This window comes from Eptesicus fuscus, chromosome 13, assembly GCF_027574615.1.
Source record: "Eptesicus fuscus isolate TK198812 chromosome 13, DD_ASM_mEF_20220401, whole genome shotgun sequence".
NCBI lineage: Eukaryota > Metazoa > Chordata > Mammalia > Chiroptera > Vespertilionidae > Eptesicus > Eptesicus fuscus.
The window spans coordinates 27,168,170-27,194,406 of record NC_072485.1 but is presented as its reverse complement, the minus strand read 5'-3'; the positions used below and the strand labels follow the sequence as shown (position 1 = coordinate 27,194,406).

General features: G+C 42.2%; 2 protein-coding genes across 2 annotated transcripts; both read left to right on the top strand.

The window, feature by feature from the left end:
* The first annotated feature begins 2,173 nt into the window (after window positions 1-2,173).
* Window positions 2,174-8,485, top strand: LOC129151169 (tripartite motif-containing protein 64-like). Its single transcript, XM_054725130.1, has 6 exons — window positions 2,174-2,584; window positions 3,160-3,255; window positions 4,567-4,797; window positions 5,554-5,576; window positions 6,443-6,540; window positions 7,992-8,485. Exons 1-6 carry the CDS (start codon window positions 2,174-2,176, stop codon window positions 8,483-8,485), a joined length of 1,353 nt encoding a protein of 450 aa, XP_054581105.1.
* Window positions 8,486-24,893: 16,408 nt separating this feature from the next.
* LOC129151168 (speckle-type POZ protein-like) lies at window positions 24,894-25,991 on the top strand. Its single transcript, XM_054725129.1, has one exon. The coding sequence runs from the start codon at window positions 24,894-24,896 to the stop codon at window positions 25,989-25,991; it is 1,098 nt and encodes a 365-aa protein (XP_054581104.1).
* The last annotated feature ends 246 nt before the right edge of the window (window positions 25,992-26,237 follow it).

Sequence of the window (26,237 nt, the reverse complement as noted above, 5' to 3'; positions counted from 1 at the left end):
ACAAAAGCTATCGTTATTTGGGGTTTTTGAGTACCTCTGAAACATATATCTATATATAAATTTGTTATTGTTGAAAGTATTACATATGTCCCTTTTTCCCCTTGTTGTCCTCTCCCAGCCTGCACCTGCTCCCCAGCCCTGGCCTTCACCCCCACACATTGTCTGTGTTCATTGGTTATGCTTACCATATATGCATACAAGTTCTTTGGTTGATCTCTTCCTCCCCTCCTCAACTGCCCCCTCGCCCTCTGCCTAATCTCCCCTGCCTTCCCTCTGAGGTCTGTTCAATGTTTCTGTGTCTTTGGATCTATTTTTGTTCATCAGTATATGTTGTTCATTATATTCCACAAATGAGTGAGATCATGTGATACTGATCCTACTCTGGTTGGCTTATTTCGTTTAGCATAATGCTCTCCAGGTCCATCCATGCTGTTGCAAATGATAAGAGTTCTTTCTATTGTACAGCAGCGTAGTATTCCAGTGTGTAGGTGTACCATGGTTTTCTAATCCACCCATCTGCTGGTGGGCACTTAGGCTGTTTCCAAATCTTAGCTATTATAAATTGTGCTGCTATGAACATAGTGGTACATATGTTCTTTCTGATTGGTGTTTCATGTTTCTTGGGATATATTCCTAACAGTGGAGTTACTGGAGTTTCCAGAAACAAATTAAAAGTTGAACTCACATTTAACCCAGAAAAACCTCTGAAATATTTTCAATTGAATCCCAAGTATGCTAGTGAGCAGTAAGTATTTGCATAGCTGATCTATTATGAGATATGCTAGGATTTACTGTGCTCTGAAGAGATATGAAATAGCATCTGAAGATGCGTAACATACTTTACAATGTTCACCTGAAACCCAGTCCTGATAGAGCTTGAAGCTCCTGCCTTCAGGCTGTTGCTACCAGCATATTGAGGACGCCAGGTTCATAACTGGCTTAAGGTCTGTTCTGGATCTTCCAGTCAACAGTGGCTCCTATCAGCTGAAAATCAGATGACCAGGTGAACCTGATGGGGGCTGTTTTTCCTAAGTATCTGTTCACGTCTCTCTATTTTCCCAAGGAGTCCTGAGAGGAATTTTATAACTTGTTCACTCATCCCTCCAATCATGCTAATATCAACTGGAATTCATCAATGGTTGTTAATAGCAAAGTCAAGCGGCTCTGCTCAGGGTGTGCGGGTGCAGAATGTGAAGGGAGCCTTGCATTGGACTTGTTAAAATCCTTGTTCTAGTTCAAAGGGCTGTGTTGCTGCTTCTGCCCTGGGTTCTCAGAGCACTCCCCACCTGTCCCCTCCCTGCCATGTGAGGTGAACTGAAGGTCCCTTTTTATTGACCTGGTGCCATGGAGCTTGGTGCTTCTGTTAAAAATGATTTTCTACAGCATCTATAAGATAGTGACTATAGTTAATAATACTGTATTGCATAATTGGAAGTTTCATGGATATTATCTCAAAACACACTTACATTTTGTTAGGGTGTCAGCCCCCAAGTGTTGTTTTCTGTAAGTTCTAGACTTAATCAGTTACCCTAAAATCCCCGTAATCATACTAACCCAGTAACCCTACTATCCCAGTAATCATACCATCTCATTACCTTTTGAAGACATAACCAATCTCAGCAAGTGGGTGTGGCCTTTGGTGGTTATAAGAGGTTAGTCTTTCCAGAGGCCACTTCACTTCTTCTCCAGGGTAGACTGACTATCGTTGGAGCTGCAAGTTGAGCGCAGAGTTCCTACTGACTCTGATTTCAAAAGAACTCCCAAAGGTGAGTCCACTAATTTTAAAATCTGGTGAGTATGGAATTTAAAGTAAATATCTTCATGCCTATGTTCTCTCATGAAAATACTTCCAATTTATCTGTTGGAATGCATGGATTTTCTCCCAGCTAACAAGTAGATTTCCTAGTTAATTGAATTGACATCAATATTTAAAATATCTGTGATTAGAGCATTGCAATATATTGATATTTGCTATAATAGATTACTTAATTATTTTTTATTTTATTACCATATGGCTACTGGATTTTTTTTTTTTTTTGCTGATTAAAAGTATAGTTTGAACATTCACCAACTCAAAAGGTGACGAACTAAATAAACTGACTTGGAAAAAAATATTTTCCTGAACTAGAAATAATAGTTCATTTTGTCTGCCTTTTATTTTAATTTTAGAAACATGAATCCAGACACCTTGCAAGTCTTGCAGAAGGAACTCACCTGCTCCATCTGCATGAACTACTTCCTAGATCCGGTCACCTTAGACTGCGGGCACAGCTTTTGCCGTTCCTGCCTCTGGCTCTTCTGGGAGGGGTCCCCATCTCCAATGTGCTGTCCTAATTGCAAACAAGTGTCTGAGAAGCCAAATTTCAAAACCAACATCCAACTCAGGAACATGGCTTCCCTAGGCAGACAGGCCAGAGCTGACTCCATCAACAGCTCTGAGGAGCAGATCTGTGTGGCACATGATGCAGGAAATTTGGTCTTTTGTGACGCTGAAAGGAACCTGCTCTGTTGGAACTGCTCTGATTCCCTGGAGCACATGTTTCACAACCATCGCCCAACACAATGGGCTGCTGTGGAATACAGGGTAAGTGGTGCCTCTTATGCAATTTGGTAGTTGTATGCTCCTAAGTGAGAGAGAAAGATGAGGATGATGATAAAAAAATATTGATGAGAATGGAGCTGATAGAGGTGGTGATGTTTCAATGTAAATTGCAAAATATAAGTATATCCGGGCAATGCTATTGGTCAACTTGGACACTATAATCATAGTGGTGCTTTCCCTTTGCTAAGGGAGATTTCCTTAGATATGTTGTCCAAATATGTAGAATTGGTGCTCTTGTGGGGCAGGCGGCTAGCACAAAGAATACTGGCTTCTGATGCAGGTTTGACTTCTTCATAGTCAGGATAGATGAAAATCTGGGTGCCAATTTCTCAAGAAATGGTTATTTTCTGTAAGGTCTCCCCAAACTCATTGTTATGTTTCTGTCACTGCTGATATTCCAAATATAAGAATAAAATTAGATTAATATGAAAAGATCAGACCTCTCCATTTTAACTTAAGGTGACAGTGCTATCAACATCTGTCTTTAACCATAAAAAAGACGATAAAATTTACAATAACCATCTTAGGTGTCACTAAATCTCATGGTTATTTTGCAGGAGGAACTTCGCAAGAGAATGGGCATCTTATGGAATATGGCTCAAGAAATGCAAAACAATGTGAAGATAGAAGGCAGCAAAGCTGAGTCATTGAAGGTAGGAATGAACATGTTCACAATCCTGGACTGCTGGTTCCTAATTGCTCACCTGCCTGCCTGCCTGATCATCCTTAACTGCCCCTCCCCCTCCATTGGCCTGATCGTCCCTCATTGCCTCTGCATGCTGGCCTAATCTCCCCTAACTGCCCCCCTGCCAGCCTGGTTGCCCTCAACTGCCCCCTTGATGGCCTGGTTGCCCCTAACTGCCCCCCATAGGCCTTAATGCCCCTGATAGCCCCCCACTGGCTTGGTCGTCCCACCCAGCCTGCTTGTTTAGTCGTTTGGTTGTCCTTCACTAACCCCCCTGCCGGCCTGGTCACCCCACACAGCCTGCTTGTTCAGTCCTTTGGTCATCCCTCTCTAACTCCCCTGCTGTCTGGTCATAGGCAGCCAGCCATCTTATGAGGGCATGAGGGTTAATTTGCATATTACCTCTTTATTATATAGGATTGTGTAAAACCATGCACACAGTTGACCCTCTGCATTAATGGATTTGCAACATCAGGTCAAAGATATAGTCTTTGGTCTTCCACGGATACATCTTTGAAGGAAACCCCCACACATAGGTATTGTTCAAGGGTTAATCAACTGTGTGTATGCAAGGCTTGAGAAGTATTCCCAGGTAAAATATGAAGGTTTGATAAATCTTTTCAGAAATGGAGTATAAGACAAAACCACACTAAGTTTGACTGTGAAGGAGAGGAGAGAAATAAAGTAGGACCAAAAGAAAAAAAATAGAGAACTTAAAAAATTCTGTATATTATGGTTTATGCCTAAATACTTAATAGAAAATTCAAGCAAAGGAACAATAGAAAAAGAAGGTAATGGAGAAGAAATAATTGATGCAGTAAGAACTGTGAAGAAACATCCCAGGGACTATTTATTTATTTATTTATTTTTAAATTTTTATTGATTTCAGAGAGCAAGGGTGAGAGAGACAGAAATGGCATTAATGAGAGAGAATCATTGTTGGGCTGCATCCCTAACCACCCCTACTACAGATCAAACCCTGGCATGTACCCTGACCTGGAATTGAACCATGACTTCCTGGTTCATAGTGGACACTCAACCACTGAGCAATACAGGCTTGGCTAGCATTGGAGCCTTAATAAGGCTTGATTTAACAAGAAAGGAGACCAGGAACATAGGGTCACGGTGAGCAGAAGGTCTTGAAAATACTCAAGACACTTTGAGGTATGAGGCAAAAAGTTTCTCAAATATTTTCTTGAGGAGACTAAGGAAAAAATGGAAGTTTGACAATCTCTTCAGAGTGAGAATGTGTAATCCCTTTGAGTCTCTATCGGTGCAGGAGTATGTGGCCCTTAGGAAGGTGATGATCAGAGCTGAATATCAGAAGATTCATAAGTTTCTATATGAGGAGGAGCGCCTCCAACTGGACACGACAGAGAGAGAATCAAAGGAGATCTACCAACAACTGGAGGAAAGCAAAATCAGAATGACCCGACAGACCGAAAACCTGAGAGAAGTGTTCAGAGAGCTGTTGGAAATATTCCAAAAGCCAGATGTGGAAATGCTCCAGGTGAGAGGGGAGGGTCCATCAGTTGAGTCTGGAATCCTTTTCTGGACAATGTGGCTATGACACCAAAATGATATCTGCATATACCATGACCTTCAGCTAAGTGATTATGCTCCTTGACTCTCATAACCATGTCTGTCCAGTCAGTCACTTATTTTCTTGTATCCTGGTAATCTTTGGGAACTCTTTGGCCCAAGTAGCTGACGTAGGAGAAAGTGATGTCAGTGTAATCTGAAGCACCTCCTCCACAGACAGATTGTCCAAATTCAGGCAATCTCTGAGCAGGGCAACATTAACTTTTCTGTGGTAATTTTTCTATTTACCTTCTCCTAATCCACTGTCACTCTCTGCTATTGCCATAAAGCAACTTGCTAAAAACATTGAGATTTTGACCCTTGCCTAGACAAGATTTCTAGAATTTGGCAATCAATTTTACAGATCTCTCTGTTTTTCATTGGATGCCCTGTTTTGCTTTCATCGTTATAAATGGTCAGATCTCTCCTTGGGAATAACAGGGCAATGAGTGATATTGGAAACCTAGACCTGGTTGCATCACTTCACTTCTCTGCCTGACCTCCTTCCATCCTCAGAACACCTTGAGGAAGCTCTGAGTGTTTTAGTTTAAGTGCTATTATTAAGATGGCCTCTGATTGTTCCTTAAAGGGGAATAGGAAAAAGTACATGATAAAAACAAAATCTAGAAAATATGTAAAAGGACACAATTTGAACGTTTACCTGCTTTTTTTGTTTGTATTGCAGGATTTGGGAACTGTGATGGAAAGGTGAGTTTACACTAATATTTTATGAGAAAGTCATTTTCTTCTTGATGAGGGTGCTGTACATGTTTTGACCTAGAAAATTATCCTCTGTAGCTATTTTCTGTTTTCTTTCAAAAATACCTAAAACATCTGACCTTCCGGGTTTTCTTACAGCACGTCACTCCCATCCTCTCCCTATTTAGCACAATAAACATTACAGGAGTGATTTTTTAAGGTATCACAGAAAAAGTACCTACACTGCAGAGTTGGAAGGTGAAAAAGGCAGGAAAGAGGGAGTATTCCTATGAATGGATTGGGGTGGCTTTTGTTCCCATGACTAGCAATGACTCAGCCTGTTCCATTACTGCATGTCCCCCTTGTAGGCAGAGCTCAGGGGAATGACCTCCTGGTGCCCCCTAAGAAGTTAGACCTTCAGGAACAGAGCTGCCAGGCGGGAGTTAGGTTTCCTTGTTTGAAAAAAAAAGAGCAAACCTATATGACTCTGTGGACACTCCCCTTTCTGACTCTGAATGTCTCATTGGTGAGGACTCAAGTCCCAAAGGCTTTGCCTGGATATTCTGCTCCCTGTCAGATACCCAGGGGTTTGATTCCTTGAGGTGGAGTAGATGGAGGAAATGATTCTCAATCATTTTAGAAATGCAATAAAATCTGAGAAGAATAGAGAGGTAGGCACATGATATAATTTATAAATTTAGAAAAGAAGTAAGGTAACATTTCTTATATCCCCAAGAGGGTAGGCTATAATGTATACTCCATTAGCGCAGAATGAGAGGATCCTGATGAAATACCTTGGATGAAAAGCTGTGATTTTTAGACTGGTTTTGTGATTAACCTTTGCCTCCAAATGTCACTGATGTCATTCTTCACAGGACCGAATTGGTGCGGAATCAAAAGCCTCAACCAGTGAATTCGGACCTCACTTCCTGGTGCTGCAATGGACTCCTGGACTTGCTGAACAAGTTCAGAGGTAAGAGCTTGCCTGTGGCATTAGGCCTCAATTTATTTTTGGTTCTTAGGTTTATAAGGTTGTTTTTTTTCTATTTTAACTTTATCTTTTCTGTCATGAAGGCAGTCCATCACTTTCCAAAATTACATCTTCTTCCCTTGTGTAGTCATATCGCAATGAACTTTGTAACTTATATTGATATTTTCAATATAAGCAAGATACCTATTTTTATTGATGTTTGGTATACATAGAGGAAGAGAAGAGCAATGAGGTTGACCATGTGGTCACAAGGAGATAGAATATTTAGTTCTCAGAGTAGCCATCAATATTGTATGTTTACTCAGTTACCCCACTTTTGAATATTTTAATATGACACTGATGGATTTAACCTGTTATATATTATCAATGCATTTATCATGCATTGCACTAAGAATATTTATTACTTATAAAATCAGAAAGTCCAAAAAGGACTGAAAATGTCACAAGCAGAATAATTTTAGTGCTGTTAGAACAATGTCAAAACCACTGAGAGAGAAGGATCTGTGACCATGGTGCAAGCATATTAGGCTCATAGTAGAGAGCAGGTCTAAACCTCAGAACTGAAATTGAGATTAGACTTAATGCAGGGTCTGAACGGATAATAAAAATCCAAAGCATTTTCTTCAGGAATTACTAACTTATGCCTAATATGTATTTTAATCAAATACTTATATTCTTGAAAATGTAACAGATTCCACAAATATTCCAACTAGAGGCCCAATGCATGAAATTCCTACAAAGGGCTCGGCCCTCCCAGCCCTAGCTTTGTTTGGAAGGTCGTCTGGATGGTTGTTCTGCTGTTCAGTCTAATTAGCATATTAGCTCTTTATTATATAGGACTAGAGGCTGGATGTGTGAAATTAGTGCAAGACTAGGGTTTCCTTCCCCTGGCGGCTGGCACCAGCTTTCCTCTGGCACCAGGGACCCAGGCTTCCCTCTGGCCACTGGCAGGCACCTAGGACCCGGGCTTTCTTTGCAGCCCCAGCTTCGTCTGGAAGGACGGTGGAAAGACGTCTGGTCTAATTAGCATATTACTCTTTTATTATTAAAGATAACCCACATAATAGTAAAGTGCTGTCTATTTCTTAAATAGTGTCAGGGACAATTAACACAAGAAGAGTTTTCTAAAGGAAAGAAAAGGTTTTATGTGTGACCTGAAACAAACTACCCAGAGGTTGACATTAAATCTCTGCTTCACACTGTCACACTCTTTGTGATATGTGTGGAGGTATTGTTTTCTTCTTCTGTGTACTGTGAAGAACTTCTGTGTGCTGTAGACATAGTGATAACCTTGTTCTTTGTAGATGAGCCAATCTGCACTCTCTTTGCTGTCTTTATTTTGTATTTTTTTGGAGGAGGGACAAATGAAGAGACTCTGCCCCTCAGGCCATGGAAATTCCACTTATTGACCTTATTTTTGCCTCTCTCTGCAGTGGATAATGTCCTGAGTCATGGAACCATCAGTATGTGCATGAACCTTTCTGAGGATGTGAGGGGTATGCTGTTTGGAAATGGCCAGCCCAACACGTCCAGGGAGCCCCAGAGAGTGCGGAGCTTTGCGACATGGGGAACGCATACCTTCACCTTTGGTAGACATTACTGGGAGGTGGATGTGCCACGCAACTTGAGTTGGGTTCTCGGAGTCTGTAAAGATATCATCAAAAGAGATACCAATTTCATTATTGATTTTGAAGAAGCTTCTTTTCTATTTTCATTGAAGCTGAATGGTCATTATTATCTCTCCACTAACCGCCCACTCTTAGTTCATCATGTGAAAATGCCTGTGGGTAAGATTGGAGTGTACCTGGATTATGACAAAGGAATTGTGAGCTTCCATGATGCTGGCAATGGGTCCCTCTTATGTAGTTTAGCTACTTCCTCCTTCTCTTCTCCTCTGAAGCCTTTCCTCTGCTTTGAAGCTTCATGAAAAGTTATGTTTTGGCCATTTATTTGATGAATTTCCATGTCTCTGGAAACTACTTTTATGAAATGTCCTGTGAGGCACCAGGGGGATACCTAACACATTGTACTTTAAGGCACCAGGGGGATACCTAACACATTGTACTTTAAGGCACCAGGGGGATACCTAACACATTGTACTTTAATACATAATTACTGCACGTTTATAAAATAGCATAACCAGAATAAAGGCATAAGTGTGCTAATAAACTGTCTTTTCTGTTTTTTTTTTTAACATATATATAATAAATTAATTATATTATTGACTAAAGACCCTGTGCATGAAATTCATGCACGGAGGGGGGGGGGGTGTCCCTCAGCCCAGCCTGCACCTTCTCCAATCTGGGATCCCTCTCACAATCCAGGACTGCTGGCTCCCAACTGCTCACCTGCCTGCCTTCCTGATTGCCCCTAACCGCTTCTGCCTGCCAGCCTGATCACCCCCTAACCACTTCCATGCCAGCCTGATTGATGCCTAACTGCTCCCCTGCCAGCCTGTTTGCCCCCAACTTCCATCCTCTGCAGGCCTGGTCACCCCTAACTGCCCTCCCCTGCAGGGTTAAAAGCCTCCAACTGCCCTCCCTTGAAGGCCTGGTGCCTCCCAACTGCCCTCTCTTGCTGGCCATCTTGTGGTGGCCATCTTGTGTCCACATGGGGGCAGGATCTTTGACCACATGGGGGCAGCCATATTGTGTGTTGGAGTGATGGTCAATTTGCACATTACTCTTTTATTAGATAGGATAGAGGCCTGGTGCATGGGTGGGGGCCAGCTGATTTGCCCTGAAGCGTGTCCCGGATCAGGGTGGGGGTTTCCTTGGGGCATGGGGCAGCCTGAGCAGGGGCCTGTGGTGGTTTGCAGGCCAGCCACACCCCCTGGCGACCCAAGTGGAGGCCCTGGTATCTGGAATTTATTTACCTTCTACAATTAAAACTTTGTATCCTGGAGTGGAGCCAAGCCTCCTGCTCACTCTGTGGCCGGCAGCCATTTCTGTTGGAGTTTATTATCTTACCTAATAATAGACAAATATGTAAATTGACTGTACCTTCACTATGCCCACAGTCAATCAGAGCGAGTGAGTATGCAACTTAACGCACCAAAGATGGCGGTTAATTTGCATACGAAGGCAGGGCGGGCAGCCCCATGACCTGCTTCCGGGGGTACAGGTCCATCGGGGCCAGAGGAAGCCCTGTGGGCAGCGCCAGACACCGCCCACAAGGTACCAGTCCATCGGCTGGGGAGGCGGTGGAGTGGGAAGCGCCAGACGGCACAGGAGGGGTCCGGGTTCATCACAGGCCCCAGGAGGGACAGCGGCCTGCCTAGCTGCTCCCCGGGGTCCCTGGGAACATCACCACCCCAGGGAGGCGAGGCCGGACCCGCCTAGCCGCTCCCCGAGGTCCCTGGGAACATCGCCGCCCTGGGGAGGCGAGGCCGGCCCCGCCTAGCTGCTTCCAGGGGTCCCTGGGGACATTGCAGGCATGGGGTTGCTGAGACCCAGACCTGGCCTCTGGCCACAGATTCATAGCTTCTCGGAGACCGAGGGGATCTCTCTCATCTGCAGAGAGACAGAGGTTCTGCAGTTCCCCCAAGACACGGGTTGGCCCAGCCAGGGATTAAGGGGCATGGAAGGACTCCTGGGCCACGGGGCAAGGACCCTCACCCCTGAGGTGGGGGTTGAGGGGTGGTGCCACAGCACTGCAGGGTACTGGACTGACTGATGTGATTCAGAGAAGCTCCCAGTGCTAAGGGGCCTCGCTCAGGCGGCCTTCACACTTCAGAGGCAGTGACTCCTGCTCCTGCCTTGACCCAAAAGCAAGCCCACTATGCCCTGCCCCATGGCAGAGCATGCCTAGGCAGTGAGTGGGAAGCCTTCCACCTGCTCCGGAGAAGCAGGGGCAGTAAAGAATGGGGCACAGGGAACGGGGAGAGGAAAGAATGTGGAGCATCCGCAATGAAGAGGTGCTCGAGAAAGAGGCTCTGAAGCCTGACTGGAAGGTTTGTTTTGTTTTCCGGGCGGCTGCCCCTTAGGAAGGGCAGAGAGCATTGCTCTGAGGGCTTCCTGTGTGCTGAGTCAAGTTCCACAGCCAACTGGAATTGGCCTCAGTTTCCTGGTCTGTAAAATGGAGGAAGCGTGTCCCAGTGCCTTCACTGAGCTTTGATGGCCAATTGAGATACTATATAAAGAAAATGAGGGAAGAAGTGAGAAAGAAAAGGAAGGATGAGCAACACAAAAGAAAGACTGAAAGGAACCTGTAAACCCATTGTCACTTAAATAGGGAATATAGTCAATAGTTTTGTAATGATGGTATGATGCCAGGTGGGTACTAGAAATATTGGGGAACACTTTGTAAAGTATATGATTATCTAACCACTATTTTGTAACTAATATAAAACCTGAAACCAATACAAAATAATATTGAATGTAAAGATATGAAAATTGGAGTGAAATTTTTATAAATTTCAAAGTTTAAATAAAAGCTGTAAAGGAAGGAAGGGGAGAATAAAAATAGTGTTTTTCATTTTACCACTTCATTAAAAAGACAGTTGTCTTTATATGGTGTTTTTATACTTTTATACTTTTCTAAGTCATCATCTCATTTTAATTTCTGGGCAACTTAAAGACAAGATAATTATTCCCTCCACTATTCAAAGAAAGGAAATCTTGGTGTCTGGTCCCAATGATTCAATCATCAAGCCCTATTATAAAGCAGGGTTAGTAAAATTTTCTGTGCATATCTATACTAATAAAAGCCTTGGGGGTGATCAGGCCAGCAGGGGAGGGTATTTGGGGGCAATCAGGCCCACAGAGGAGCAGTTAGGTGTCAATCAAGCCAGCAAGGGAGCAGTTAGTGGGCAATCAGGCAGGCAGGTGAGCAGTTAGGAGCCAGCGGTCCCAGATTGTGGAAGGGATGTCCAACTGCAGGTTTAGGCCTGATTCCACAGGGATCGGGCCTAAACCTGCAGTTGGACATCCCTTGAGGGGTCCCATATTGGAGAGGGTACAGGCTGGGCTGAGGGACACCCTCCCCAGTGCACGAATTTCGTGCACCAGGCTTCTAGTCCTTCTATAATTGAAACTTTGTAGCCTTAAGTGGAGGCTTGGGCTGGCCAGGGTGTGCAGAAAGCTTTGCTTCTTCCATTGCCGGATGCAACCCTAGTCTCCCTCTCTTTCCAGCTAAGTAGCTGCCACTATTTCTGTTTGGTTTTGTTTACCTTCTATAATTGAAACTTTGTAGCCTTGAGTGGAGGCTTAGGCCGGCAAGGGCAGGCGGAAAGCTTGGCTTCCTCCATTGCCTGGGAAACCCAAGCCTCCCTCCTGCTCTCTGTAGCTGTAGCCATCTTGGTTGGGTTTATTTGCATACTTGCTCTGATTGGCTGGTGGGCGTGGCTGGTGGGTGTATCAGAGGTATGGTCAATTTGCATATTACTCTTTCATTAGGTAGGATAGTATTACAGATGTCTCCCATTTCCCCCTTACTCCCAGCCTCCCGGCCCCTATCCACAACCACTACCCCGGTCTTCACCACAATATTGCTCCTGTCCATGGGCTATACATATAAGTACATAAGTTATTTTGCTTTCTCTTCTCCTTCCCCCACCCCCACCCCCACATCGAGGTATGTCATTCTTCCATGCCCCCATGCATCTGGTTTTCTGTTGGTCAATTCATTTTGTACGTTAGATTCCTCAAAAAAAAAAAAAGTGAAATCATGTGATATTAGTGATATGTTCACATCATTTGTTCTCCTCCCAAACAGACATGGTTGTAGAGACACAATAGCAAACAAACAAACAAAAAAACAACAACAACCCACCCACACAAAGCAAACAATGGCAATTTAGAAATAATTTTCTAATTTCCCTTCATCTATCTATATTCTACATGCTCTTGTCTCAGTTTAATAATCCATAGTTTGAAGTAACGTTATTTAATAACCTGTGCTGTGTATTCCTTTATAATTGTCACCATATTTATACATACTTCAATGTTATTCGTATTCTCTACTAGATGAAATTTCACAGGATGATCAGACCAGTACTCTCCTCATCTTCCCTAGTATCTCGATTTAGAGCTAAATCATTCATAGATTATACTGTCTATATACTAAGTACATGACATTATATCATCATCGTCATATCTCAGTATTCACCCCCTGCCTTTCCCTCTGTTAGTCTAGCTGTGAAGGCCTCTGTGTCATTTCCCCACACTTATCAAATAATCCACTCTCTTTTCAGCTGTGATTTATCTGCTGGTTAAACTGATTACCAAATATCAAGTCTTTATAACATTTTTAAAATTTATATAAACTTTGTTTTTTCATCAATATGGTGGCCACATTCCACCTAATTTTTTAGTTGTGTGAAAACTCAACTTCAAAATAAGATTGTATTTTTGTAATTCAAACAATGAGGCCCCTGTCATATTATAACGTTAAAGAGCCCCTTTTAACTTAATTAATTATATTTAATGTATTTTTCATTATGTGTTAATGTAAATAATACATTTTACAGTTTTAGTTAAATATCATTATTCATTACCCATTTCATTGAATATGCTGTAGCTATTCCCTCTTGTTTGAAATAGCAGCAGGTTAAAGAACACGTGTGTGTTTATAAATACAAAAGCTTTTAGTATATTTTAATTTCAATACCTATTGCTGATATTTCAAAATAAGGTTCTAATTTTACTTGATATTTTTTGTTTTTCTTTATGATTTTACTAGAAGCCCAGTGCACGAAATTCGTGCACAGCGGGGGCTTGTCCCTCAGCCCAGCCTGTACCCTCTCCAATCTGGGACTCCTGGAAGGATGTCCGACTGCCCGTTTAGGCCCGATCCTGGTGGGATCGGACCTAAACGGGCAGTCGGACATCCATCTCACAATCCAGGACTGCTGGCTCCCAACTGCTTGCCTGTCTGCCTTCCTGATTGCCCCTAACCGCTTCTGCCTGCCAGCCTGATCACCCCCTAACCACTCCGCTGCCAGCCTGGTTGATGCTTAACTGCTCCCCTGCCAGCCTGTTTGCCCCCAACTTCCCTCCTCTGCCAGCCTGGTCACCCCTAACTGCCCTCTCCTGCAGGGTTGATCACCTCCAACTGCCCTCCCTTGCAAGCCTGGTCCCTCTCAACTGCCCTCCCTTGCAGGCCGGGTGCCTCCCAACTGCCCTCTCCTGCTGGCCATCTTGTAGTGGCCATCTTGTGTCCACATGGGGGCAGGATCTTTGACCACATGGGGGCAGCTATATTGTGAGTTGCAGTGATGGTCAATCTGCATAGTACTCTTTTATTAGATAAGATAGAGGCCTGGTGCATGGGTGGGGGCCAGGTGGTTTGCCCGGATCAGGTGGGGGTTCCCTTGGGGCGTGGGGCGGCCTGAGCGAGGGGCCTGTGGTGGTTTGCAGGCCGGCCAAGCCCCCTGGCAACGCAAGCAGAGGCCCTGGTGTCTGGAATTTATTTTCCTTCTACAATTGAAACTTTGTAGCCTGGAGCAGAGCCAAGCCTGCTGCTCCCTCTGGGGTGGGGTGGCAGCCATTTCTGTGGCAGTTAATTCACCTTCTACAATTGAAACTTTGTAGCCTTAAGCGGGTGAGCCCGACCAGGGTGTGCGGAAAGCTTTGCTTCCCCTGTTGCCGGCGGCAACCCTGGCCTGCTCTCTCAAGCTCCATTCTGCCGCCATTTGTTTGAATTTGTTTACCTTCTATAATTGAAACTTTGTAGCTTGAGTGGAGGCTTAGGCCTGCAACAGCTGGCAGAAAGCTTGGCTTCCTCTGTTACCTGGGAAACCTTGCTCTCTGTGGCTGTAGCCATCTTGGTTTGGGTTAATTTGCATATTCACTCTGATTGGATGGTAGGCGTGGCTTGGCTAGTGGGCATGGCTTATGTAGCGTAGTGATGGTTAATTTGCATATTACCATTTTATTAGAGAGGATATTGCTTAAGTTATAATGTACAAACTGTGCTTTAATAAAAATACTAGTGGTCTGGTGCACAAACTTTGTGCACGGGCAGGGGGTGTGTCCCTCAGCCCAGCCTGCACCCTCTCCAATCTGGGACCCCTCAGGGGATGTCCAACTGCAGGTTTTGGGCCTCAACAAGCAGTTGGACATCCCTCTCACAATCCGGGACCACTGGCTCATAACCGCTCACCTGCCTGCTGGCCTGCTCGCCCCCAACTGCCATAACCTGCCAGCCTGCTTGCTCCCAACTGTCCCACCCTGCTGGCCTGCTCACCCCCAACTGCTCCCACCACTGGCCTGATCACCCCCAACTGGCTGCCCCTGCTGGCCTGCTTTCCCCCAACTGTCTCCCTTGCCAGCCTGATCACACCCAACTGCCCTCCTCACCTGGCCTGATCGCCCCTAACCACCTCTGCCTTGGCCCCACCACCATCGCTTTGTCCAGAAGGACGTCCAGAAGGTCTCCCAGTCTAATTAGCATATTATGCTTTTATTAGTACAGATACAAGTAAACAATATACACCAAAAGCTCTCAACTTTCTCATCACTGGTGGTGTTTAATTCATATTTTGGTCAAGTGTTTATGCCAAAGTAATTAATCTGTGGTAATTTTAGTCTCATGAGATTTCAAAAAGAGTAATTTTATTGTGCAAAATACAAAATAATAAATATAATTGGAACTGTGCCAAACACTGTCAGTTTTTAACTGAAAGTTGATTTTTATACTATCTATAAACATCAATACAGCCATCATAAATGTCCCCATCCACAGCTTTTCGGTAACTTGAGGCCTTTTTCAGTAATCTGGTCAACCTCTGACTAGGACAATGAAACCCTTAGTTACCACCCAGTAGCGGGTGACAGTGCTGAGAAGAAAGAGAGACAAACCCAGGTTGACCCCTGGAGAATTTCCTGTGGTGGTTTTGCAGCCAGGAGCCATAGCCCCATGCCACCCAGAGACAGGAGTTGGAGGTGCCCAGTTGTTTGTTCCTGGCTCCTCCCACTGCAGAAGCCAGCAAAGAAACCTGAACTTCAGTCCCCTGTAAAGCTGCTGGTAGAACTGGTGTGTGTAGGGTGCAGGAATAACCCTGAGGACAATTTGTTTGAAATTCCACCCCCCTCCTCTGACCACACCACCACTAACAGGAGTTTTTATCTTTTTTCTAATCCTGCTGCCTACATTCCTATGCTGTCAGGGTATCCATTACCTCCACCATTGCTGGCTGTGGCCACACTGTCCTCCCTCCTGAGCTTTTCTGGTCACTGTGACTACACCCTCCAGAGTCCTTATTTTGTAAGGACCCTGTTCCCATAAGAATGACAAATGCCTACAGATGGAGCTGCCCTAGCTGCTGGTCCTGGAGAGCTGCAGGAGCCCTATATTCTCTTTCTCTCCCCTTCCCTGGGTCTGACCTGTGTCCACCTCACCACTCTTCTCATTCAGCGGGTGGTTTAGGGAACCTGCTTAGAAGCCCCAGCCAGCCAGCCAGAGCAGGACCATCTCAGTCTGTATCAGGACAGCTCAGTGATAAATTCAAAACCTTATATCCACACATAAGCTGAATAAATAAATAGAAAATAACTTAAAAGTTTCTGAAATATGGGGGGTTTATTTCATAAAATATGCCCCATTTTATTAACCCAATAAATGACATATTGTATAATTACTGATTTAGTCCATGATATGTTGTATGCTTTTAACTAATGTATTTTACTAATATTCTAAAACAAATACTTCCACATGACAAGCCTTTATTATGTTGATATATGCTTCTTCTATTTCCTCTCCAAAGTTATGGATTCATACTCTCTCTCCAATCTCAGGTTTTTTTTCTTTACTTCTTTTCCTCAGTTTTCTTTTACTTTAACATGTTACAGTTTCTTCTACTTAAAGCAATATCATTCTCTAGCTCCTGCACTCTCACTTCTCACCATGTAGGCACACACCTTAAGTTGCTGTTCTCAGATCCTTTTCCTGTCATGTCTATGTCAGCCTGATTCACAGGGAAATGCAGTCTCATACTTACCATCCAATAGACAGGTATTCTGCCATCTTTACTGAGGGTTTGTTTTTAATTTCTTGAATCTTTTCTCGTAAAGATCTCATTTGATTTGAGAGGTTTCTTTGTAAAAAAAATAAAGAAAATTGAATTTTAGCACCATAGAAGCAAACACATTTAAGTTTCAGATCCTAAGCAATGGAGATAATCAGGACAGGTTACATTAAAGTACTTTAGGTAGAGAAGGATCATGACGTTTCCCTACATTCCCTCACTAATGATAAATTTAAGGTTTTAGCCTATAGAACCACACAATGCAACGTAGTCATTTGTCCTGAGAAACTTACCAGAAGTTTACTTAGTATGGCTACTTCCCATACTAAGTAAGGGAGGCATCTTGCATCATCATTTAGAGCTAGTGATACTAGTACTTATCCCCTGCTAATTCCAATATACATTATCCTATTCCTTTTGTGGAGTGTTAGCAAATATGTACCCCATAGTAAATCCTTTTGCATTTGTAGTTTTCACACCACCAACTCTTTCACAAACGAGGCCTTTCTAGTGCCTTGAGTACAATGCTGCTTCATCAAAGTAACGATGATCATTAATTTAATTACTCTCCCATTAAATGCAATGTCCATGAAGATAGGTAAACCAGTGCATTTTCTCAAAAGTCATTATTGATTGTGAAATACGTATCAATACAGTCAGAAAGGAGAAGATTGAATCCTCATCTCTTTGCTGTACTCTCCTCCAGCATTCAAGGTGCTCTGAGGGGCACCACTCACCCTGTGTTCCTCAGCAGCCTCTTCCACGGAGCAGTGTCTGTGGGCCTCATGCTCCTGAGAGCTGGAGCAGGGCAAACAGAGCAGGCTCCTGTGGTCTTCACAGAAGATGTGCTTCATTTCTTTGTGCAGCCCACACCTATTGTCCTCAGAGCTCAGGAATTGCCGCAGACTGGCTTTTCTGGCCATGGACACCAGATTTCTCAGGGTAATATTGGTTTTGAAGATGTTCTGCTCTGATGGTTCCCTGCACACAGGACAACAAGTAGGGCTTTCAGCTTTCTCCCCGGATACATAGAGACACGAACAACAGAAGCTGTGCCCACAGCCCATGGTGACTGGGTCGATACAGTGATTCAGGCAGATGGCACAGGTGAGCTCTTTCTGGAAGTTTTGTGGGAGGTCTGAGCCCATTTTTTCTGAGGGAAGAAAGTCAGGAGTTTACTCCTCTGCCCTGGAGACACAAAGGTCTAAGCAAAGTGCCTCAGGTTGTGTCTCAATGACTCTGTGTCTAGAGCAGAACAGGCTTGGTAGGCATGTGACACACATGGAAAGCAGACACAGGAAAGCTCCCACAACCTGTGGAAACCATTCTTAACTATTTAACCAACTCTATCCCCTTCCCACACCCTTTTCTCCTGCATAAAGAACCATCCCTCTTCTGCTGACATCCTTCCTTTTCCAAATAGCTTGAGTTTCAGGTGTTTCTCCCAAATCTATAGCTCCAGGTGCTGGGTCCTGAAGGCTCTAATATCCCAGCTAACACTCAATGCCAGTCACTCACTTGGCTCAAGATATTTGACTTTGATTTTCATTACGTCATGCAAGTTCAGGCAATTTAACTTTAACTGTACTTTTTGATCTCAATCAGAATCTGTATCTCAGAACTTTTAAAAAAATCTTTTAATTTTGATAAAGAAACCTCTATGAGAGACAAACATTGATTGGCTGCCTCCTAAACATCCCCCAGTGGGGGGAGCCTACTCCCTGGGCAAGTGCCCTCATCAGGCAAAAAAGGCCTTTGACTTTGTTTTGAATAATTATGTACCCCCAGGAGAGAATAATTGTGGTTTTGGAGATAAAGACCATTTTTACCAATCAGAACTGTACAAACTCATTAACATCACCTACTTTAAGTATATGTACATATGTTGGAAATGTTTAGAGCAGTGGTTTCCAACCTTTTCTTAACCATGTCCCATCTAAGCATCTCTAACATTCTGATGCCCCTGCTGTGAAATCTTATTTAAAAAAAGTGAACTCCTATTCACCTGGAGGAAGCCTAAAAGGCCATTATCTTGATCTAAACAAGCTTTCAAAGAACATGCCATCCAGGAAAGAAAAATAAAGGACAGATGAAGTACTGAGGAAGAAATCACTAAGAAATTGTTTTAAAAAAAATCAATAATAGGAAGTGATATAAAAAAATAGCAAATAAAGTTTCAAAACATATAATAGAGAACTGAAATGCATAAATATGTTACAATATATATTTATATACTGTATATGAGGCCCTTAGAACCATAAGAAATGAAAAAAATTCACTGGTAATTACTCATTCCCGAATTGCCCCCCTTAAAAATCAAATTGCCACCGTCTGGAGCATGTGCCCCACATTGAAAACCACAGGTTTAGAGTCAAGATAACAATTCCTGTTTCTTACAAAAATCTCTGCATTCCCACAGCTGGCTTATTTAGTGAGAAATATATCAGGGAAAGGATGCATTCAGCTTTAAATAGCAAGTTTTGGCAGAGTCCAGATAGGAATTATTTGTTTAAAAATATTCTGTCTTTGTCATTTTTGCCCATTGAGGTGGGTTTCCATCATGTTATAGTGAGTCATAAACCAAGTAGTTAAAGGAGACCAAAGTGATTTTCAAAGTAGCTGCCTTGGCAGCAGGCAGCAGGCTGGAGAGAGGTGGTGTCAAGGGAAAGCTTCACTTAAGGACACATGCAGGGAGCACCCAGATGGCTAATTTGACTGTAATTTTAACAACATGTTAACAATATCTGTGATGTCAAGGCCATGGCCACAGCCACAGCAGGACAGAGCAGTGATTTTATTATTTTTACTGCATTTTTATTTATTTCAGAGAGGAATGGAGAGAGAGAGAGAGAAAAACATCAATGATGAGAGAGAATCATGGATTGGCTGCCTCCTGCATGCCCTCCCCTGGGGATTGAGCCTGCAACCCGGGCATATGCCTTCACCCCAAATTGAACAATGACTTCCTGGTTCATAAATTGAGGCTCAAACTGAACTATGTTTAAAGCACCAGAGCAGCAATTTTAGAGCAAGAGTCATGATCTCAGGACAATAATTTTATTTCTGGTCAGGGCACATACCCAGGTTTTGGGTTATATCCCTGGTTACAGTGAATGCTGGAGGCAACCTATCAATGTTTCTCTCTCACATAGATGTTTCTCTCTCTCTCTCTCTCATCAATAAACATACTCTTGAGTGAAGATTTAAAAAAAAATAGTAGTGGCCAAGGTATTCTTACATTAAAATAAGAAAACAACCCTGGCTGTTTTGGTGCAGTGGTTACTGAATCGGGTTTGATTCCCAGTAAAGGTCAAGCACGTTGATTGAAGGTTTGATCCCTTGCCACCCTCCATTCTTTTAAGAATAATATATGGAAAATTTCGTAAGGTGAGAATTAAAATAATAATAATAAAATTATAGCAACAAATAAAGCACTTCCTATGTAACAGAACATGGTTAAAATATTTCCAAGTAAACACAATAAAATAATTTCCAAGTTATTGGACATTTGCTGTAGTCACTTGTTAATGAAATAATCCATTGTATCTGTTTGTGAGATAAAAATGGAAATCTTTTTTTTTTTTTTAATCCTCACCCGAGTACATTTTCCCATTGATGTTTTAGAGAGAGTTGGAGGCAGGAGGAGAGGCAGAGAGAAACATCAATGTGAGAGAGATACATCTGTTGGTTGTCTCCTGCAGGGGCCCCGAACAAGGTCTTGGATCCAGCCTGCAACCAAGGCATGGGCCTTTCACCTGAATCGAACCAGAGACACTTCAGTCTGAAGTCCTACACTCTATCCACAGAGCCAGACCAGCTAGAGATAAAAGTAAAAGTTCCTGATGGCCAGAAATGTAGATATAAAGGATGCTGGTGAAGGTTGCTTTGTTGTGAAATTGGTGACTTAATGAGATTATGTTGGTAGAGGCATATTTAGGGAGATTAGCAAAAGTGTTAAACTAATCCTTTCCCCCTTAGAAAAGAGCAGCTCTTTGAAGACCTCTCAAATCCAATCACCTGGAAAAATGGGTGTGGTCTTCACAGACTCAATATAAGGAGCCAAACTCACAGTTTCCAGAACACAAGAAGTGTATGTGGATCTTACCTGGTCGGGGAGACTTCTGAGAGCTACTGCCACCAGGCTAAGAGGGCTTTGATGCCTGAGCTGACCTCTTTGTATTAGTACTTCTCAAGCAAGCATTGGTGAGTTTTCATTTATCAGCAAACTGAGGTTGTTTCTATAATATCATTGATTCCATTACTGTTTTGTTCGGTATTGTGTTTTGTAATTAATATGATGGCTAATTTTACTTCTCCTATTTATATAATCTCTAGAAGCCTGATGCACAAAGATTTGTGCTAGAATGATTTTTTTTTTTTCCCCTGGCTGCCAGCACTGCCTTTCCACTCTGGCCCAACCCCTTTCCACTCAGGCCTCAGAGCTGCCTCTTTACGCTCCAGCCCTGCCTTCCCACACTGCCCAGAGGCCCTGAGAGACCAGGGGTGGGGCATAATGCCTGCGTCATTGCCATGGCATGCATCCTGCCCCTGTCACTTGGTGCCTGTGTACGTCATCTTTGTTGGATTAATTTGCAAATCACTCCTGATTGGCTGGTGGTGTAGCAGAGGTACGGTCAATTTACATGTTTGTCTATTATTAGGTAAGATTAGTTATTCCTAGGAATCAGAAAATGATGGCCAGATATCTTGTAATTTTATACATGATTGTGTATTTAAAAAAATTTAAGAGTATTTAATTCTATATGTAATACACATTACAGCCTACTCTAAACATGGTTAATACTTCTGTGCACAAGAGAGATAGATGCTATTCTATAATATCTAGTCAGATAAGCATTCAATGATTTGAAAAAATATTTTACATATATCAATATTTCACTTTGAAGTGAAATAAATGTTTCTTAAGAAACATGGGCTTCCTAACTTCAATTTAAAATTCAGAACAGTCCTGTAGTCTGTCAACATAACCTTTAACCCAGCTATATCATCTTTAGCAGTCTTTCTAATAGAATTTCCCACAAACAAAAATATACACAAAATTTGTATTTTGTAGCATTTTAAGTAGCTGAGTAAATAAACAAATGGAAAAAATATTCAGAAATATGTAGTATCATTTAAGAAATATACCACATATTATTGGTCTGTTATTCAATTGACAATATTCTATAATTATTGATTCTATAATTATTGATTTAGTCTATGTTATCTTGTATGTTATTAACTAATGGAATTTATCAACATAATAAAACAAATGCTTGTTTCTACATGAACAGAAAAACCACAGTACTGAATAATACCACATTAAACATAAAAACCCACCAATATCAGTCAAAATCACAATGAGTGACCTTATAGGCTAAAATTTTAATTTATTGCTAATAAGAAATATTTATTAACACTAACAATTTATTGAGTTAGAGAAGATACATCCAGAGCATTTACTCTGTGGATGATGCAACATGGTAAACCTAGAATGGAACAAGGAGACCTATTCTTATATTTCTTAAATTGAATGTCATATCACCTTATGATAGCTTTTTAATGTGTTGACTTGATTAGGCAGAACTATAAGGATGGAAATGAGGGCAGCACGCTTTTTTTTTTTTTTTTTAACAAACATACCTCTTGCTAGTTATTCAATCAAAGGCTAAACTACTTGGTGCTGTGACAAGATAGCAGGTGTAACTAAAGTCCCTTATTTTGATTGTGAGCTAAAGAAATTCTCAAGTCCTGACTTCATTATAGAAGTCGGTTCTCAACCTGTGGGTCACGATTTTTCAACCTATGGGTCCCACAGGTTGAGAACCACTAGCAGGGTTGCCTAAGACAATTGGAAAACACAGATATTTACATTATGATTCATAACAGTAGCAAAATTACAGTTATGAAGTAGCAACGAAAATAATTTGATGGTTGGGGGTCACCACACCATGAGAAACTGTATTAAAGGGTCGCAGCATTAAAAAGGTTGAGAACCACTGGCTTAGACAATCCTTAAACACTCCAAACATCAAATGGGCCTGTATTGCTCCAGAAATGCTTCACTATTTAGCAAATGACAAATGCTTTGTCCCATGACTATTGGGGTCCAGCCTGCTGGTGATTTCTCTTCCCAACTTACTCCACCACAGATCTCACAATTGCTTAACTAGTCCCTATGATCATGTAAGCCATTTCTTTGTAATAAATCTGTATATGGATCTCTTCATAGGTGCTTCCATATTACTGGTTCTGCTTCTGTAATTGAGCCTTGATTGACAGCACTGATAGATTCTTCTTCACTGCTATGACAGTTTTGACCATAAATCTTGTGGTCCATCTGCAAAGAAATTCTTCTCTTAGAAAATGTTATGTCCTGGCCACTATGGAGCAGTTAACTGGGCATAATCCCTTGCCATAAAAGGTTGCTGATTTGATTCCTAGATGTTCCTGGGTTTCGGGCTCAGTCCCCAGTAGGGGGGGGGATATGCAGGAGGCAGCCAATAGATGTTTCTCTCTCTCTCTCTAGGCCTTTCTCTCTCTCTAAAAATATGAAAACATACTTAAAAAAAAAAAAAAGGAAATGCTGGGATAGCTTCTACCCACATTTTGTTCCCTTTTTAAAAAATTTTCATATGAAAACATAAAGATATGGCATATCAAGAAAAATATAGTCAGTCCTTCCTCTTTATTTTCAGATTCTGTATTTTCAAATTTGCATATTCACTAAATTATTTGTAATTCTAAAAGTTATACTCATGGTGTTTTCCTAGCCATATTTGGACTTGCACTGAGGAGAAATTTGAGTCCTGCCAGTTGAATGTTCCAAGCAGAGTTTGAATAAGAAGAAGCTCAAACAATAAGTGTCTTTTCCATGGTATATTATGCCAGGTTTTTGGCATTTTGGTACCCCTTGTTGGTGACTTCACTGTTTAAAATAGCCCCCAGCCTTCCATAGCACTGGGCTATGCTTTATGGAGATAATGTATCTGTTAGATAAGCTTTCTTAAGGAATGAACTATAGCACTATAGGCCATGAATTAATGTTAATAAATAAACAATATAGAGGTAAGATGTCTTTAAATAGAAACACACATAAAACAAGGTTATTTACTAACTGATGAATGGGCATGCTATGACCAGAGGCTAGAAGGAGACTAACTCTGCATTTAAGCCAGGAATAATGCTTCAGTACTTGCTAGTAGAGTGTTTGTGCCACTTTATAGAGCATGAAGGGAACTTACTATCAGCGTGTAATATCTGTCCTTTTAATCAGAAAGTAATTTGTTTTTAAAATGCAATGAAGATTCTATACTTACAGATAATAAAAGTAATAGATTACCCAATAGAAATATAATCAATTTTATGAAGAGCTTATTTATGGCAAAGAAAATTAAAGAGCAAAGAAACAGGAAAAGATGCTAACTCTAATTACCAATGGGGAGAAAGCAGTTCTATTCATAATAATTAATTTTTACACATGAGATTGACAACATTTTTGTAAATTTGATCATAGTCCCCAAGTATTGGATAATTTGTGATTTCTTTTAAGTGTTGGAAAGGGAAAGTAATTGGATTTTTAGTGTTCCCTGTGGGTCTACTCCAGGGACTATACTGTAGTATAAATACATTAGATTACAGGGATGAGGAACCTTTATTCTACCAAGGGCCATTTGGATATTTATAACATCATTTGAGGGCCATACAAAATGAACTGCAATTATTAACAATTAGCCTGCTACATTTGGTCAAACATTTAACTTACCCCTAATGCCTTGGGAGGGCCAGACCAAATGATTTTGGGGGCCTTATATGGGCCTCAAGCAGGATGCGCCCCACCTCAGGATTACAGGATTTCTTTAAGAAAGGCCTGCCACTCACAAAAAAAAAACTCAATAAATATTATTAAATGAATCTTAGGTAATTGTGAGCATCTGTCTACTATGATAGTATTTATGTTTTATTTATTTTATTTCTATTTCAGAGAGGAATAGAGACATAGAAACATCAATGAAGAAAGAGAATCACTGAAGTGCAGCCTCCCGCCAGCCCCATTCTGGGGATCAAGTCTGCAATGTGGCCATGTGCCCTGACCTGGAACCGAGACCTCCTGCTTCATAGGTTGACACTAAACTACTGAGGCACACAAGGCAAGCGCATTTATGTTTTTAGAATCAAAGCCTTGGTGTTGTAGAGAGCATGCAAGGAATGCAGAAGGACAAATACCCTCAGCTGTAGGCCCAGCTCTGAGATATTTGCTGTTAGACAAGACAACTTCATCTTCCCACTACTGACTTCACTTGGGTGAAAAGAGAATAGAAGTCTTTGCCCTCTGATTTGGAAATCTTGTTTAACCTTCAAAATGGCGATGCCAAGGGTTCCAAGTCCTCCACCTGCAAAAGAAATGTCCAGTGGGCCTGTAGCTGAGAGCTGGTGCCACACACAGATACAGGTAGTGAAATTCTCCCACATGTGGACCATCAGTAACTTTAGCTTTTGCCGGCAGGAAATGGGTGAAGTCATTCAAAGTTCAACCTTTTCATCAGAAGCCAATGATCAACTGAAATGGTGTTTGAGAGCATACCCAAAAGGGCAAGATGAAGAAAGCAAAGATTACCTGTCACTTTACCTGATACTGCTCAGCTGTCCAAAGAGTATATTTTTGGCAAAATTCAAATTCTCCATCCTGAATGACAAGGGAGAAATAACCAAAGCAGTAAAAAGTCAGAGAGCATATAGGTTTGTACAAGGCAAAGACTGGGGATTCAAAAAATTCATCCATAGAGATGTTCTCTTGGATGAAGACTACAGGTTTCTCCCTGATGACAAGCTGACCCTCTTCTGTGAGGTGAATGTGGTGCAAGATTCCGTCACCATTTCTGGCCAGAATACCAGGAAGATGGTGAAGGTTCCCGAGTGCCAGCTGGCCGATGAGCTAGGAGGACTTTGGGAGAATTCCTGGTTCACAGACTGTTGTTTTTGTGTGGCTGGCCAGGAAGTCCAGGCTCACAAAGCTATCTTAGCAGCTCGCTCTCCAGTGTTTAGGGCCATGTTTGGACATGCAATGGAGGAGAGCAAAAAGAATCGGGTGGAAATCATTGATGTGGAGCCTGGAGTGTTTAAGGAAATGATGTGCTTCATTTACACTGGGAAGGCTCCCAACCTGGACACAATGGCTGATGGTTTGCTGGCTGCTGCTGACAAGTATGTCCTGGAGCGTTTGAAGGTCATGTGTGAGGAAGCCCTCAGCAGTCACCTGTCTGTGGAGAATGCTGCAGAAATGCTCACCTTGGCTGACCTCCACAGCGCAGATCAATTGAAAACTCAGGCAGTGGATTTCATCAACTCTCATGCTGAGGATGTCATGGGGACCTCTGGGTGGCAGGCGATGGTGGCGTCCCATCCCCACTTGATGGCTGAGGTGAACCCCTCAGGACCCCCACACAAGCGCCTAAAGCAGTCCTGAGATCCTGCCTGTTGTGAGACTCCCTTGACTTTCCAGAAGCAACAGCCACTGTTGCTGCCATTGAGCACCAGGTAGACAACACAATCTGTGGAGTTTTTCGTCTGCTGTGGTGGGAAGTCTGCATCTTGGCCCCAGATTTTTAGTTTTATTATTTTCTTTAAAGGAATCACATTTTTAAAAATATATTTTATTGAATTTTAAAGAGAGGAAGGGAGAGGGATAGAGAGTTAGAAACACTGATGAGAG

Bases quoted from the DNA above. Each gene is read 5' to 3' on its own strand.
- LOC129151169 (XM_054725130.1), top strand. From the start codon at position 2,174: ATGAATCCAGACACCTTGCAAGTCTTGCAGAAGGAACTCACCTGCTCC. The intron at 2,585-3,159 runs GTAAGTGGTGCC...GTTATTTTGCAG, and splicing joins GGGCTGCTGTGGAATACAGG to GAGGAACTTCGCAAGAGAAT. The intron at 5,577-6,442 runs GTGAGTTTACAC...CATTCTTCACAG, and splicing joins TTGGGAACTGTGATGGAAAG to GACCGAATTGGTGCGGAATC.
- LOC129151168 (XM_054725129.1), top strand. From the start codon at position 24,894: ATGCCAAGGGTTCCAAGTCCTCCACCTGCAAAAGAAATGTCCAGTGGG.